The 13,793-nt window shown below is 52.3% G+C and overlaps 1 protein-coding gene across 1 annotated transcript; it reads left to right on the top strand.

Annotated features, from left to right (window-relative positions):
• The first annotated feature begins 2,232 nt into the window (after positions 1 to 2,232).
• Positions 2,233 to 3,664, top strand: GH1 (growth hormone 1). Its single transcript, XM_012934862.2, has 5 exons — positions 2,233 to 2,353; positions 2,529 to 2,689; positions 2,805 to 2,921; positions 3,014 to 3,175; positions 3,351 to 3,664. Exons 1-5 carry the CDS (start codon positions 2,344 to 2,346, stop codon positions 3,549 to 3,551), a joined length of 651 nt encoding a protein of 216 aa, XP_012790316.2. The 5' UTR covers positions 2,233 to 2,343; the 3' UTR covers positions 3,552 to 3,664.
• The last annotated feature ends 10,129 nt before the right edge of the window (positions 3,665 to 13,793 follow it).

Below are 13,793 nucleotides of genomic sequence, written 5' to 3'. Positions count from 1 at the left end.
TCTTCTTCCCTCTTTGGCACTGCCGGGGATGGAACCCAGGACCTTGCACCTCACACACGCGAGGGACATGTGGGCTCTACCCAAGCCCCTCCCCATGCTGACCTCCCAAGCTAAACACAGAAGCAGCTCGGGGACAGTGTGAGCTAACAGAAGAAAGAGCCCAGCCTCAGAGTCCGCTCCTGTCAGGCAGGCGAGAAGGGGGGCTTCCAGCTGAGGCTACTCCCCAGGAAGACCCCCACCTTCTGACCGCAGCGGGGTCCGCAGGTCCGACTCCCTGGGGAATGGCCCGCTGCGGGTGCACCCCCAGCACACGGCACCCCTCTTCTCCAAGGCCCTTCCTCGAGTGAGAACCCTCGGGCCAACTCTCGGCTCTGAGGAGAGACAGGAATTGAAAAGGCTGAGACGTGGACACGGATGTGAGGGTCACAGAGACGGGTGACACCGACACGGGGGTGGGGGTCACAGATGTGGGGGTAACGTGGGGGGACACAGATAAGGAAGTCACAGATATAATGTGCGGGTCACAGATGTGGGGAGGTGTGGGCGTCACAGATTGAGGGCGATGTAGAGTCACAGATATGGGGGTGCTTTGGGGTCACAGGCATGGGGGTGATGGGGCCGTGAGCGTGGGGGTGATGTGGCTGCTTCATTCACACTAGGAGGGTTGGGGGCACTTTTCTTGGAACCTGTGGGCCTTCTCCGGGGGTTCAGAATGGTGCCTTCATTCAAATCCACCTCCACTGATCCTCTCCCGAGTGGGGACCTGCTCCCTGCCTTGGGTCAGGAGTCCCCTGTCTTCCCCAGGCCCCTGCATAGACAGAGGGCAGCTGCCACCCGGGCTGAGTGGCCATGGGCAAACAGCCCACTCGCCTCGAGTCTCAGGGTAGGAAGGGGTCTCGCACACCTGGCTCCCCAAGGTGCTCAGAAAGGCTCCTCTCCTCCTACCCCCAACGCTACAGGACCCTCACAGGATCCCCAAACACCCAGTAGCTGAGCCAGTGCTGAGTCCGATCGGGAGCAAAGAGGCGATGGAGGGTGTGGGGGTGACCCCCACCTCTGGACGCAAACAAGGAAGTGCAGGGAAGAGTTGGGGGTGGGGGCGTCTCAGCAAGGAGGGGTGCATCTCCTCCTCCGGCAAATGGGTTGGCTCTAACCCCTGCCACACGGCAGCCTAGACGCGCTCTGTGCTTTACTCTGTGCTTCTTTAAAACACTTAGTGTTTAGTTGATGCCTTAGCAGCCTCTCCCGCTCAGCATGTCCTGGCTGGTGTGGCGGCCTGGAGGTCACACGTTGTTGTTAGCCGAGGTGTGTGTCACAGGTGGGGTGGAGGCGCTCACTGTGGTCTCATACTCCTTTCATCGGGGTGCTTGCTCCCGGCCTCTAGGGTTCACCCTCACAGTTGAGGAACACAAGTTATGGTTGAGGGGCTCATGCAGCTGGAAACCACTCATGGCCCTGGGGAATGCAGACAGCTTGGGCTGCCAGGAGTGCATTTCTGTATGTGAGACACCAGGGGTTCAAACCCATGACCAAATATTCTCAAGGCAAGTGCTCGAAGCCAGTGTTTCCTCAAACTTTTCCTGACTCTTCTCTTGGTCACTCCTCTGTTTTCTTCATTTCTTACTTCCTTCTGTGGCCCCATCGTCTTGCACCAAGGCCCCCTCCACACACACACTTTTGTGCAGTTTTTACCCATTGTCCCGTTGGAATATCCTGGGGACCCATAGGGAGTCATTTGGCCCCAGTTGAAAAACGCCGCTCAGAGCCACTGCTGGGCCTTAGATGTTCTTATAACCTGACACGCTCTAGGAAAGTGCTAAAGAGATGACGATAACTGAATGGCATGTCCTTTGGGGTGCTGCACCCCGAGTCTCAGGACGCGGGAGGAATCGTGTTGGTCCTGGGATTTCTGCCTCGTCATTAGCATCCGTGTGACCGTCCAAGGAGCAAGGCCATGCCTCCCGTGCAGGCCCTTTGCCCCTGGGAGCCTCAGCCCTCACTGGCCACCCTACCAGAGCACCGCTGGGCCCAGATGCCCCTTTAAGAGAAGGTGAATGAGGTGGTCTCTCCCCCAGAGCGCGGCCAGCCAGGCCATAGCGCTGAGGACAGAGGGGAGGGGACGAGCCTGGGGGAGCTCGGCAGAGGGCAGATGAGTGGGAGGAGGCTCTGAATTACCCATCAGCAGTGGTCCCCGTGCATAAATGTAGCGGGGACATGGCAGGGGACGGAGGGGGGCAGGGAGGGGCCAGGGTATAAAACGGGCCCCGCAAGGGACCATTTCCAGCATCCCAGGACCCAGCTCCCGAGCCACCCAGGGCCCCGTGGACAGCTCACCTTGCTGCGATGGCTGCAGGTAAGCGCCCCTCAGCCCTTCCGGGTGATGCAGGGGTGACGGGGGGCTGCAGAGGGAGGGGCAGTTCCCCTCAGCTCTCTGTGACCGGCGACGCGGGATGCTCCGGGGCGGGGGGCAGACGGGTCGCTCAGCCTGACCCTCCACTCCCCAGCAGCCCGCCCCTGTCTCCCCGCAGGCCTGCGCACCTCTGTGCTCCTGGCTTGCACTCTGCTCTGCCTGCCGTGGCCTCAGGAGGTGGCCGCCTTCCCGGCCATGCCCTTGTCCAGCCTGTTTGCCAACGCTGTGCTCCGGGCCCAGCACCTGCACCAGCTGGCGGCCGACACCTACAAGGAGTTCGTAAGTGCCCGTTCGGGTGCTCGCCGAGAGGGGCAGGGGAGGGACACAGGGCCCCGGGGAGCCAGGCGGGGAGCCCGGGAGGGGGGCTTGCCCGTAAAGGGGTGTTGGTCCCCAGGAACGAGCCTACATCCCCGAGGGTCAGAGATACTCCATCCAGAACGCCCAGGCCGCCTTCTGCTTCTCGGAGACCATCCCGGCCCCCACGGGCAAGGACGAAGCCCAGCAAAGATCCGTGAGTGGGGGGGACCAAGGACCCCGGCTTCCTAAGAGGGTCGCCCCTTTTGCGGGGACCGCCCACTGCCCCTGGCCTCCTGCCGTCCACAGGACATGGAGCTGCTCCGCTTCTCGCTGCTGCTGATCCAGTCCTGGCTGGGGCCCGTGCAGTTCCTCGGCCGCATCTTCACCAACAGCCTGGCCTTTGGCACCTCCGACCGCTTCTATGAGAAGCTCAAGGACCTGGAGGAGGGCATCCAGGCCCTGATGCGGGTGGGCAGGCCGTGGGGCCCCCTCCCCCCCTGGAGAGCCAACCTGGACCTGGGCGGGGGGTGGCGGGGGGTCGGCCAGCCTTTCTCAGAGCTCTGGGAGGGGGCGGCGGTGGAGGGGGGGCAGGGAGACAGCTCCCCAGGACTCGGCCCCTCCTCCTCTCCCTCCCGCTGGGCAGGAGCTGGAGGATGGCAGCCCCCGTCCCGGGCAGATCCTCAGGCAGACCTATGACAAGTTCGACACCAACCTGCGCGGCGACGAGGCCCTGCTCAAGAACTACGGGCTGCTGTCCTGCTTCAAGAAGGACCTGCACAAGGCCGAGACCTACCTGCGCGTCATGAAGTGTCGCCGCTTCGTGGAGAGCAGCTGCACCTTCTAGGCTGGCCTCTCGGCTCCCCGACCCGCACCCCTGCACCCACCCCATCCCCCAACCCCAGCCCGGGCCACGCCAGGCCTACTGTCCCCCTTCGAATAAAAAGAAATTGCATCAGATGGTCTGTGGGGTGTGATCTCTTGGGGACGGAGGGAGGAGGCCACCGGGACTGGGGCCAAACTGGCAGACAGGGCAGCGGGGGCCGGGGGGGGGCTCAGGGGTTTCTGGGGTGTCAGACTGAGAGATAAGCGAGCCAGTTCTTAGAGCTGGAACGAGGACAAGGCCAGCTATCTCCCGAGCCCCAGGGTCTTCCCCGCCATAAATTGTGGGCCCACGGGAGGATCATGCCTTGGTTTGGAAGCCAGCCCCATGTGCTGGGGGAAAAGGCAGTTGGGATGGAGAAGGAACCGCTAAGTAAAGGATGGTTGGAGGGATCGTCCGGGATGGGAGATGTGTTGAAAGGACCAAACGTGATGGCCTCTTAGTATCTGTACTGCAAATCATAATGCTCCAAATCAGAGAGTAAGAAGGACTGTACCTGCCACAGAGGCAGGGAGTGGGACGGGGTGGGGGTGGCGGGTGGGACACTGGGAACAACGGTGGTGGGAAATGTACACTGGTGGAGGGATGGTTGCTCGAGCATTGTAAGACTGAGACATAATCATGCAAGTTTGAAAGTGTATCTCACGGTGATCCAATAAAACTTATTTTTAAAAAAATGGTGGGCCCAGATCATGATGCAGTCTTAGGTCAGGGCACCCTAACAGAGCGTCTGGAGGCTCTACTCCACCCCCCCATCAGCACCCCCCAGCTCTGGCCCCGAGGGGCTGAAGCGATGAAACAAGACAGGCCTCTCAGGGCAGAGGCAGAACCCCCACATGCCAAGGAGCCATGAGAGGAAATAGCGACCTTCCTGCACACACTCTCTCCCTTCCTGCCTTTCTCCTGTGGCTGAGGGGTCAGCAGGGGATCACCTGCCTGAGTGGCCGCGCCTCCGCATGTGCTCTTTCCCGCGGCTTTACTCTAGGGGGCTCACGAACATTCTGGTGTGGCCACTGCAGTGTTCAAACACAGGTGTGTGGAGGTAGGGCCGTCTCTCTCTCTCTCTCTCTCTCTCTCTCACACACACACACACACACACACACCATGCACACTTGCACGCATGACACATGCACGCACACATGCATGCACGACACACGCACGCACACACATGCACACACAAACACACACACAGAGCTGTTCATTTTATTTTATTTTTTTATTTATTTTGGTTTTTGGGTCACACCCAGCGATGCACAGGGATTACTCCTGGCTCATGCACTCAGGAATTACTCCTGGCGGTGCTCGGGGTACCATATGGGATGCTGGGATTCGAACCCGGGCCGGCCGCGTGCAAGGCAAACGCCCTACCCGCTGTGCTATTGCTCCAGCCCCCGAGCTGTTCATTTTAAGAGGCAGAGCTCACATCCACCCGACCGTGCCTTCCAGATCAACTGTTGCAACCTACAGTGTCCCATACTGTGCCTGGCATATGCGGGTGGCACCAGGGATCAAACTCACAGCCTCATGTTTACAAGGCCAGTTTTTTTGTTTTGTTTTGGGGCCACTCTCGGCAGCACTCAGGGCTTACTCCTGGCTCTGTGCTCAGGGATTAGTCCTGGCAGTCTTGAGGGACCAGATGGGGGTGCCCAGGGTAGAATCTGGGTTAGCCGTGTGCAAAGTAAACGCTCTCCCCGCTGTGTTATTGCTCCAGGACCCCAAGGCAGGTTCTTTTCACTAGACAAATTCACCCAAACACATCGGGCCTAGCAGCTGTCAGGGAGTAACTAGTTCAAAGAGGAGACTTGGGGGAAAATGTGGTTTGAGGGAAAGAACCAGAAAGACCTGAGGGCCAGAACTGTAACAAACTGTGCCTTTGTGTTGTAATAAACAATAAGAGGTAAAATTTGAATGTGCCTGCAAGGGACCCGCAGGCTGGGGTGCCGGGTGGAAAACTGGAGACATTGGAGGAGAGAGGACTGCACTGGTGATGGGCTTGGTGTTGGAACATTTGATGTCTGAAATAACTCTTAGGAACAACTTGGTAACTCATAGGGTGATCGTTTTGAAAAATTAAATAAATAAGCTCTGTTCTGGAAAAAAAATTAAGAAAGACTAGAACTTGATTGCATTGGTGATTAAGTGATCAGCTTCTTCCTCCTTGGTGAAGTGGAAATAACAGTGCACGGCCCCGCTGGCCGGTGTGAAGCGGCAGTGAAAGTAAGTGATTGGCGTTTCTCGGCGCTCAAGAAGCTGCAGCTGTCGTGGCACTGAAGCGTGGGGGTTTCGTGTTTTCTAATGGAATGTTTAGATACTTGTTTTCATAACACAGGCTGTTTTTCCAGTGCCAACTCAAATCTTTCTTTGTCCTTTCCGAGTCACCTTAAATGGACAGTGACCCACGCAGTGGGATCCACTTCAGTCACCCAAGAACCCTGGCTGACTACTGACCTGTCAAAATCAATACTTAGGAGCTCAAAGGAACTATTATTCAAACAAGATTTTATAAAGTCACTAATTCTGGGGCCAGAGCGATAGCACAGCGGGTAGGGTGTTTTCCTTGCATGCGGCCGACCCGGGTTTGATCCCTGGCATCCCATATGGTCCCCCAAGCACCGCCAGGAGTAATTCCTGAGTGCAAAGCCAGGAGTAACCCCTGAGCATCGCTGGGTGTGACCCAAAAAGCAAACAAAACAAAACAAAACAAAACAAAATAAAGTCAGTAATTCTTTTAAGATGCAAGTAATCAATTCCTAATTAATCTTCCTAAGAAGCTCAGAAAGTCTCGAGAATATTCCAGTGGAGGCCACAGGTGAAAATCCTGTCGACGGGGAGCCACTGCATGAGACCAGGAGGCCATAGGAAGGCGTCGAGGATGGAAAGGGACCGCCGCTGGGAAAAGGCTGGGAAACGCTGTCTTCAGTCACCCGAAGCCCTTGTTTTGTTGTGGTACTCAGGACTTGCTCTGGGCTCTGTGCTCGGGATCACTTATACCCACATCCTGGAGACTGTATGTGGTGCTGCGGATTGAAACCAGGTCGGCCACGTTCAAGATGGGCCTCAGCCCTGTCTTATCTTGGCCCCTAAATTCTTTGGCGTCTTCACTATAATGATTTCAGTTGTTCCTCCACTGAGATCACAGTGGTCACCTTTGCTGCATATGAGAAACACCCGGGGGGTCTTCTCGAAGGGTCGCCTCCACTTATAGAGATTCTGGCTATTTCTTTTCTCTTGTCTTTTCTTTTCTTTTTCTTTCTTTCTTTTTTTTTGCTTTTTGAGTCACTCCCAGCGATGCACTGGGGTCACTCCTGGCTCATGCACTCAGGAATTACTTCTGGCGGTGCTTGGGGGACCTTATGGAATGTTGGGAATTGAACCCGGGTTGTCTGCATGCAAAGCAAATGCTCTACCCGATGTGCTCTTGCCAGCCCTGATTCTGGCTTTTTCTTTCCCTTCGCATTAACAGTTGCTATGTCTGGGGACACATACTTGGTCTCAGTGCTCATTTGCTCTTGTATGTTGTGGCACCACAGCAGCAGGTCCGGCAAGGCAGTGCTGGGATCAAACTCACAGAACTACGCCTACATGTCAGTTGTGTTTTTGTTTTTTTTTTTTTTTTTGGCCTTTTGGGTAATACCCAGCGATGCTCAGGGGTCACTCCTGGCTCTGCACTCAGAAATCACTCCTGGTGGTGCTCAGGGGACCATATGGGGTGCCGGGGATCGAACCCGGGTCAGCCGCAAGGGCAAATGCCCTCCCCGCTGTACTATCGCTCCGGCCCCATGTCAGGTGTTCTATCACTGAGTGACCTCCTGGGGGCCCTTCTGATTTCATTGATCTGGGGTGGGGATCGTGACGCTATATTTAGAAGCCCTCAGGTAAAATGACTGGGAATCACTGAGTTAGGGAGTACAAAGACGAAACACCTATGTCCACAGCTCTTGGTAAAGAGAAGCAAAAAGAAATGAGATCTGGGTCCGTCATGAACTCTCCATTTCTAATTCTAAGTCATTAAAACAAGTTCTAGGGCACGGATGGCTCAGAGGGCTGGAGCATATGCTTTGCATATGGGAGCCCAGGGTTTAATCTTCAGCACCACATGGTCCCCTGAGCACCTCTGAACTCCTCCCGAGCCCTGTCAGGTGTGACCAAAACAACAAAAAACAAAACCATCCCCCCCCCACACACACACCACACACACAGACAAAGCGATGAACAAAAAAAGATCTAGTAAGCTCACAACAGAAAGCTAAGTAAGCGCACGGTTCCGCTCAGACCTTCTTCCTAAGAGGTCCCGGGACAGTCAAATTCAGAGACTGAAAGTAGAATGGTGGTTGCTGGGCCGGGGCAGGGCCAGGAGTTGTTGTCAAGTGGAGACAGTTTCAGTTTTACGAGATGAAACCACAGCCCACGGCGTCACACGGTCATGGTTCTGGAGAGTGGCCGCACACCAGCATGAATGCACTCCACCGACCTCGCCACGTAGGAAGTCACGCTGCTAAGACTTATGTCTCACCACCATTCAACATTTTCTAATGGAAAGTCAGCCCAAGAGCAAGCGGAGTGAAATTTGCCCAGGAAAGAACGTAGTCATCCGAGTTCTAGGCTGTCCGGGCCCTGGAATCGTGTTTTCCTCAGCCCGTGATCGTCGTTTCAACTTGCCCTCACCGGGGCTGGAGCGATAGCACAGTTTGCCTTGCATATGGCAGACCCGGGTTCAATTCCCAGCATCCCATCGGGTCCCCCGAGCACCGCCAGGAATAATTCCTAAGTGCAGAGCCAGGAGTAACCCCTGTGCAACCCAAAAAGAAAAAAAAAATCAACTTGTCCTCACCTCCCAAGACTACCGCTGAGTTGCCCCCATCAGCTTTGCTGTGTCCTGAATACGTCTGCAAGGAGGACCAGCAGTTCCTGCTTTCTTCATCAGCAGCCTTAAGTCACCGGCCCTGTGCTCCTGGGCTGAGCAGGCTTCGTAGTTTCAGGCTCCAGAGCACTAAGAAACATGGGGGTGATGCCATGTCGGGAATACCCACTGCCCCTGCTTTGCAAGAGGCTCTCCTGGTTCTGTTGCCACAATCCAGCCTGAGGACCCCTCCGGCTCAAAGTAAACTAGGATGGGGCCAGAGTGATGGAACAGCAAGTAAGGCACTTGCCTCGCACGCAGCCTACCAGGGTTTGCTCCCCGGCATGCCCTGTGGTCCCCTGAGCACTGCAGATGTGGACCCCTCCCCCATCAAAAAAGCAAACTAGGACAACTGGTAGCCTATCAGATATAGGTCTAAACCTTCAGGAACAGAAGGGGAAGCAGAGGAAGGGAAAGAGAATAGAAAAGGAGGAAGAGGCACTTGCTTTGCATCCAGCCAACCCATGTTTGATCCCCAGTTAGGCCTATGTTCCCCCGAACCACACCAGGAGTGGTCCCTGAATGTCGAGCCAGGGGTAAGCAGTGAGTACAGCAGGTGCACAGGACTGGGGAGACAGCACAGTGGGTAGAGTTTGTCTTGTACTTGCCAACCCAGATTCACTCCCTGGCATCCGGTATGGTCCCTAAGCACTGCCAGGAATGATTCCTAGTGCAGAGTACAGCAGATGTGGCCCCTTGCCCCTCCCCAACACACATACATAGAAGAGAAAGGAGGAAGACAGCACAAAGGGCGAGAAAGGTATAAACAATATCTGTGACTTTTTTTGTGTGGGGTTTTTGTTGTTGTTGTTGTTTTTTTTTTTTGCTTTTTGGGTCACACCCAGCGATGCTCAGGGGTCACTCCTGGCTCTACACTCAGGAATTACCCCTGGCTGTGCTCAGGGGACCATATGGGATGCTGGGAATCGAACCTGGGTCAGCCGTGTGCAAGGCAAACGCCCTACCCGCTGTGCTATCACTCCAGCCCCAATATCTGTGACTTTTGATAACCTCATTGTCACAACACATTTCTGACTCCTAATTTGGGCTTATTATATTGATGTGTATAACTGCCACTGGCATTGTTAGAGTAATAGTAAAAGTGCTCATGAACACATGTATTACATGATGCTAGTGTTTTTAGACGTATTAGGTCATTTTTCCCAACTAAAATCCTGTAAGTACTCTTTTTTTTTGGGGGGGTCACACCCAGCGATACTCAGGGGTTACTCCTGGCTTTGCACTCAGGAATTACTCCTGGCGGTGCTTGGGGGACCATATGGGATGCTGGGGATCGAACCCGGGTTGGCCGCGTGCAAGGCAAATGCCCTACCCGCTGTGCTATCGCTCCTGCCCCCTGTAAGTACTCTTTTAATCCTTAACAGTCACCCTAATTTTAAGAGAAAACCTTAAAATATGAAAGGTAGCGTTGTTCCCTAAAGACAATCAGGATAACTGCCGTTCATGATGAAGCTGGTTGACACCTTTTAGAGACGGGGTCCCCTGAAGGCAGCTAACTTTGGTACCCAATCTAGCCTCGCTGGCAAGTTGAGCCCATGGCTCCTGCAGGCCTAGCATGCACTCCAGCCCTTTCAGCCATCTCCCCAGCCAGGCAACTATCCTCAGAAGGGCAGGGAGACCCTCTGAGGATGGAATGAGAGGCCAATTGCTCAAGAGTTGACAAAGGGTGGCCAGACTTCTGGCTATATGGCTCGCTATAAAAGCAAAGGGAAGGTCAAGCCTTGTAGGAGGGTTAACTCATTGTACTGAGCTCTGCCAGCTGCAAGCCTAGTGAGGAAAGTCATAGCTGGACAATGCCTGAGGAAGTGGATTGTCCTCCCTCAAAGATCCATGGCGGGGCTGGAGTGATAGCATAGCGGGTAGGGCGTTTGCCTTGCACGCGGCCGACCCAGGTTCAAATCCCAGCATCCCATATGGTCCCCTGAGCACCGCCAGGAGTAACCCCTGTGCATCTCCAGGTGTGACCCAAAAACCAAAAAAAAAAAAAAAAAAATTAAAAAAAAATTAAAAAGATCCATGGCAACCTGAGAACCTGGGTAGGCCCTACTGTAAGCACTGATGGGCAGTGTAGAGTGGGCAACAGTGCCACCATGTGGCAGCAAGAAGTACAGGCAAGTCAGGTTCGTGTCCAGGCTCCCCCAATGCAATTAGATGAACTTTCTCTGAGTAATTCTGGGTGCCTGGGGTCACGGATGCCACCGGGTGGAGTTTGCAGTCTGAAGGTCTCCATAGACCTGATGCAACTGATTCCAAGATTCAAAAAGAACTGGAAATTCCTAGATTCAGAGACTCTCTTTTTTAAAAATAATTTCACTAAGTACTCTGGAGCAATAGCATAGTGGGTAGGGCGTTTGCCTTGCATGCAGCCAACCCAGGTTCGATTTCCCTGTCCCTCTTGGAGAGCCCGGCAAGCTACTGAGAGTATCCCGCCCATATGGCAGAGCCTGGTATTGAATACTCGTGGCGTATTGGATATGCCAAAAACAGTAACAACAAGTTTCACAATGGAGACATTACTGGTGCCCACTTGAGCAAATCGATGAACAATGGGACAACAGTGCTACTGTGCTACTTTGCTTTACTGATAAAGAGGGGAAAAATCAAGACTTTTACCTACATAACCCTTTGATGCACAATATTTTGCAGAGGTTTGTGGATATTGCCAAAAAACAAAGACATATTGCCAAGGGGCAGAGTGATAGGTGGGTAGGATACTTGCCTTGCATGCGGCTGACTGGGGTTTGATTTCTGGCATCCCTAAGTATCATCAGGTATGATCCCCGAGCTCAGAGCCAGGAATAAACTCTGAGCACAGCCAGGTGTGACCTCCCCCAAAACAAAAACACATTGCCGAAGTGCTATTTTAACTTGCTTGACCCAAAATGTAACTTAAAATGTTTTTTTAAATTATAGTTTAGATACGTGCTTACAGTAGTATTAGCATTTATGGTCATGGTATACTCACCTCACCTCATTTCACCTCACCACCATCACAGCACCCAAGAATTTTCACCCAGGCCCCCATGCCAACTTCTAGTCCACGTCATCACCCTCCCCTCTCCCTCCCCCCCATTACAGTGCTTACTTCTGTATTCTAGTGCCTACAGTTTTTTTCTGCACAGTATTCCAATACGTCTATATACTTATTTTGGAGGGTTCACACCTGGCTGTATTCATGGGTCATTCTTGGTTTTGAGATACCATGTGTGGTACCAGAGATTGAACAAGATTGGCTGCACACAAGGCGAGTGCCTTACCCACTGTACTATTTCTCCAACTCTACCAGTTTTTTTATCCATTCATCTGTTGGACATTTTGGCTGTTTCCATATCATGACTACTGTATAAGTGCTGCAATGATCATAGGTGTACATGTAACTTTGGGGATGTTTTTGTACATCTGGGGTAGATGTTGAGAAGTGGAATTGCTGGATCATATGGGATCTCTAATCTTACTTTTTGGAGAAATCTCCATGATGTTTTCCATAAAGGCTGAGGCAGACAATATTCTCACAAACAATAAGATATGTCACTCACACCAGTGAGGATGGCTGTGTTTGAGGGGATGTTAAAAAACAAACAAACCTCGGGACAGAGATATAGTACAGGGAATTAAGGCGCTTGTCTTGCACTCAGCCAACCCTGGTTCAATCCCTGCCACCACATATGAGCACCACCAGAAATGATCCCTGAACACAGCCCTGAGCACCAACCCCACTCCACCTCCAATAAAAGAAGTCTCACTGACCTCTACTGGGATGGTTGTCTGGTTTTTTTTTTTTAATTAGACTCTGGGAAGAATGGGAAAGACCATCCAGTGTCAGGCAGAGTCTTGCACCTACTAGGCATGTGCTCTATCTACCATTTAGAATATCCCTAGGCCCCTATAATCTCTTTAACTTGATTTCTAATGTGCTTCCCTAAATGCTCAGTTCATAAACGAAATGATTATATTCTACTACTCACTTGACAAGACAGTGGGCGGGAGTGGATGTTTCATAAAATCAAACATAATTGCTCCTGATTCCATCTTGGAAACGTCCCTGATCTGAGTGAGACACCTTCCTAATCTTGGGAGCTTTCCCCAAATCCTAGATTAGGGCAGAATCATTCATGTCTGCCTATTTGCTCGAGCATGATCCTAGATTATAAGCTTGTCAAAGGCAGGCACAATTTTTTGTTCATCATTCTATCCCACTGCCATGTATGTGGAACCAAAGACATTCTTCTTTTTTGTTTTTGGGGTACACCCAGAAGTGCTCAGGGATCATTCCTGGTGGGCTTAGGAGAACCTTATATGGTATCTGGCATCAAACCTGAGTGGCTACATGCAAACCTGACATGCTGTATTATTGCTCCGGCCCAACACTTTTCAAACCTAACCCACAGAATAGAGCTCAGGGAAGACTGGGAAGAACGAGAACTTTTCCGCTCTGATGTTTGATGCTGTGTTCTAACTGGATCTATTATTTGTGGGTTTTTAAAAAAATTTTATTTGGGGTCACACCCAGCTGTACTTACTCCTGACAGGCTCAGAGGACCAGATAGAGTGTCAGAGAGAAACCTGGGTCAGCAGCCACATTTAAGGCAAAAGCCCTTCCTGCTGTCATCTCTTTGGATCCCTGGATCTATAATTTGGAAGTCTGTAAACCTCTAGACAAAGTCTGAATTTCAGTTTTGAGAGCTCATCAAATTGGCTGCTGTGCAGAACTAATTCACCATCTGCCCTGGACCACTACGTCTGTTGCCAACTCGTGTGACATTCTTTTCTTAGAAATTGTACTCAAGATACAATCATTTGGCTAAATAAAATCTGTACACAATGACACAGGAGAGAAATACATTCAGATGTCACCAAATCACTTTTATTTTTACATGCTGAACATTTCAGTGACCCATATCTGACTGACAGAGGAGAAAAATCCTGGTTTTATGATTCTTCCTGTCTCCTTTTAAAGGTTTCTCTTAAGCAAGTTCAAGACAGAAGGAAGCTAAATTATAAGGCCATATGGTGAACATTGCCCTGCGAGGATTCCCCTTGAAGTTTAACTATTTGGAAATAGTTTACAGATACATGAAATATATACTTCTTTGTCGAAATGAAAAATAATTTGGAATTCTACCTGAACAGCCTGTTTCAGGTTACTAAACTATTATACCGAGTGTGAACTTGCAGGTGATCACTCTGCTTCAATAGATTATGAATAGAAACTGAGACGTTAGAAGCCCTTGACTTCTGAGGCCAGTTCCATGAAAGAACTCTACCTCCCATTTCAGGCAGAACAC

Source organism: Sorex araneus, chromosome 3 (genome assembly GCF_027595985.1).
Source record: "Sorex araneus isolate mSorAra2 chromosome 3, mSorAra2.pri, whole genome shotgun sequence".
Taxonomy (NCBI): Eukaryota; Metazoa; Chordata; class Mammalia; order Eulipotyphla; family Soricidae; genus Sorex; species Sorex araneus.
Note: the sequence above shows the minus strand (reverse complement) of the source record. Positions and strands in the feature narration are given on the sequence as shown.

What these genes read in the sequence shown, in the direction of transcription:
- GH1 (XM_012934862.2), top strand. An exon ending in ACGAAGCCCAGCAAAGATCC is followed by an intron (nt 2,922 to 3,013) that starts GTGAGTGGGGGG and finishes TGCCGTCCACAG; the next exon opens with GACATGGAGCTGCTCCGCTT. An exon ending in GCATCCAGGCCCTGATGCGG is followed by an intron (nt 3,176 to 3,350) that starts GTGGGCAGGCCG and finishes CCCGCTGGGCAG; the next exon opens with GAGCTGGAGGATGGCAGCCC.